Source organism: Quercus suber, unplaced genomic scaffold, assembly GCF_002906115.3.
Source record: "Quercus suber isolate HL8 unplaced genomic scaffold, Cork oak 2.0 scaffold_742, whole genome shotgun sequence".
NCBI classification, from domain to species: domain Eukaryota; kingdom Viridiplantae; phylum Streptophyta; class Magnoliopsida; order Fagales; family Fagaceae; genus Quercus; species Quercus suber.
In genome coordinates, this window is record NW_027070180.1 from 1 (window position 1) to 1,919 (window position 1,919).

Here is a 1,919-nt window from a genome sequence, read left to right on the forward strand (position 1 = left end):
CAAAAATTGTCAGGGCAAGTGCAGCTGTGAAGCGAGCACAAATAATTTAGGAAGAAATTTTGATTCACAAGTTGGTAGCTCTTTCAATGCCTTTAAGGAGCAGATGGGAACCTGCAGTGGTGAAGCCTCAATTATTATGAATTCTAAATTTGCTAAAGATCATTTTCTGCTAAGGGATGCAAATATTTCCTCAGAACGAAGTGGGAAGTTGAATGGGCAACTTCATAGAAACAGAGTTTGTCATGCATCTGAGTGGAGAGATGTGCCAAGCAAGGTGAAAGGGGTTCGTAACGCAATAGTTGTAGAGCGGTTGGCTAATGTGTTGGATCGAAGAGGAAATGATGGTAGTCAACTTAAAGATGCTTCTGCTAAATGCTTCAATGGAGCAGTGCAAATTGCTGGCTCCTTAAAAGAGCTAGAAAATTCAAATGTTTCATCAGGATGTTCTGCCCCTGCTGTTACACAGTCATCAATTGAGGTTAACAATATAGAATTTTCTACTATTGATGCTGGGGATACTGGATATGTAAGCAATGATATAGTTGATGAAGGATCAGGCATTGATAAATGCTGGTCATCAGATGATGCACTTGGAAGTGAAAGAAGTGCTGATTTCCTGGGCTCTACCTGTAGGACTAACTTGAGGAAAGAAGGATCCTCCCATGTTCTAAATAATCAATCATCTCGTAGTCTTCTTGATGAGCTTAAGCTCATGGATTCCTTGACATGGAAGAAAGACCGAAATCAAATCCATAGTTGGCATCAAATCCATACTGGGCTTGCAATTTATGAGAAAAGCAATCCATCACGAAAGATGGTTAGCAGCCTGAAATCGGGGAAGAGAAAGAGAGCAATGAAATTGAAGATGCTGAGTGCCTCATTTCCCTCTGCAGCTCATTCCGTAAAACCATATCAAAATCCCAATTCTGCTGAATTGCCCTCCTGTTCATCCAAAGATATTCAGTTGGTTATTCAATCTGACCAGGGGACCTCTCTTGTTTCTGGGTCTTGTATCATTCGACCTAATTCCAAACGTAGATTTTCTTCGGCCACAACACACTCTCATAAAAGAGGAGTGAGGGAAGATGATAATCAAACAGAATTAAATGGTGATGCAGACTTTTGTAAAAACCCTGAAGTCTCAGGCAGAAAGAAGTTGAGAAAGTGTTTCACATCGGGCACTTTCAGGAAATTTCGGATGCAAGAATCAACTCATGAAGAGGCTGAAGAGACTGAGAAAGACAATTCAGTAGGTTGTGTAGGGACACCTAGTCGACAATTAAATCTGTGTTCAAGGAAGGCCAGACTGGTAGTATGTGGAAAATATGGTGAAATTTCAAATGGAAAAGATGTGTCAAAGCCAGCAAAAATTGTTCCTCTCAGCAGGATTCTTAAAACTGCCAGAAGATGTACACTCCCCAAAAATTGCAAACCCAGACTGAATTCCACGAGGGAGTTGAGAAAGGCAAACTCTACTAGAATTGATTTATGCTGTGATAAATTCACTGATTTGAAGAATGGAAGCAGTGTAGCAATTTGTGATAAAATAAATCTCGACAATTCTACAGAAGAAACGGACAAGGCATGGTGCGGTGAAGATGAGCAATTTGCTAAATCCATTTTGGTGAAAGAGAATGATGATAAAAGAGAGAAAGATTATATTATTCGACACAGTAATGCTCCTTAAAAAAAAAAAAAAAAAAAAAAAAAAAAAAAAAAAAAAACAAAAAGGAAGAAGAGAAAGAACAAAGAATTGTTAGACGATTACAAACAGAAATAAAGTATATAATAAAAATAATAAAATGATAACAATAATAAACATACCTCCAGGACGAAGATTCCCTAACTCTCCAGTGTAGGGGGCAAATGGATCCCTACCAATCTCAACAGGGTGTCTAGCCCAAAAACTAGAGACGAAG

General features: G+C 38.7%; 1 protein-coding gene across 1 annotated transcript; it reads left to right on the plus strand.

Moving 5' to 3' along the window:
- The first annotated feature begins 103 nt into the window (after positions 1–103).
- Positions 104–1,687, plus strand: LOC136064702 (uncharacterized). Its single transcript, XM_065766774.1, has one exon. It carries the CDS (start codon positions 104–106, stop codon positions 1,685–1,687), a length of 1,584 nt encoding a protein of 527 aa, XP_065622846.1.
- Positions 1,688–1,919: the final 232 nt, after the last annotated feature.

Bases quoted from the DNA above. Each gene is read 5' to 3' on its own strand.
- LOC136064702 (XM_065766774.1), top strand. From the start codon at position 104: ATGGGAACCTGCAGTGGTGAAGCCTCAATTATTATGAATTCTAAATTT.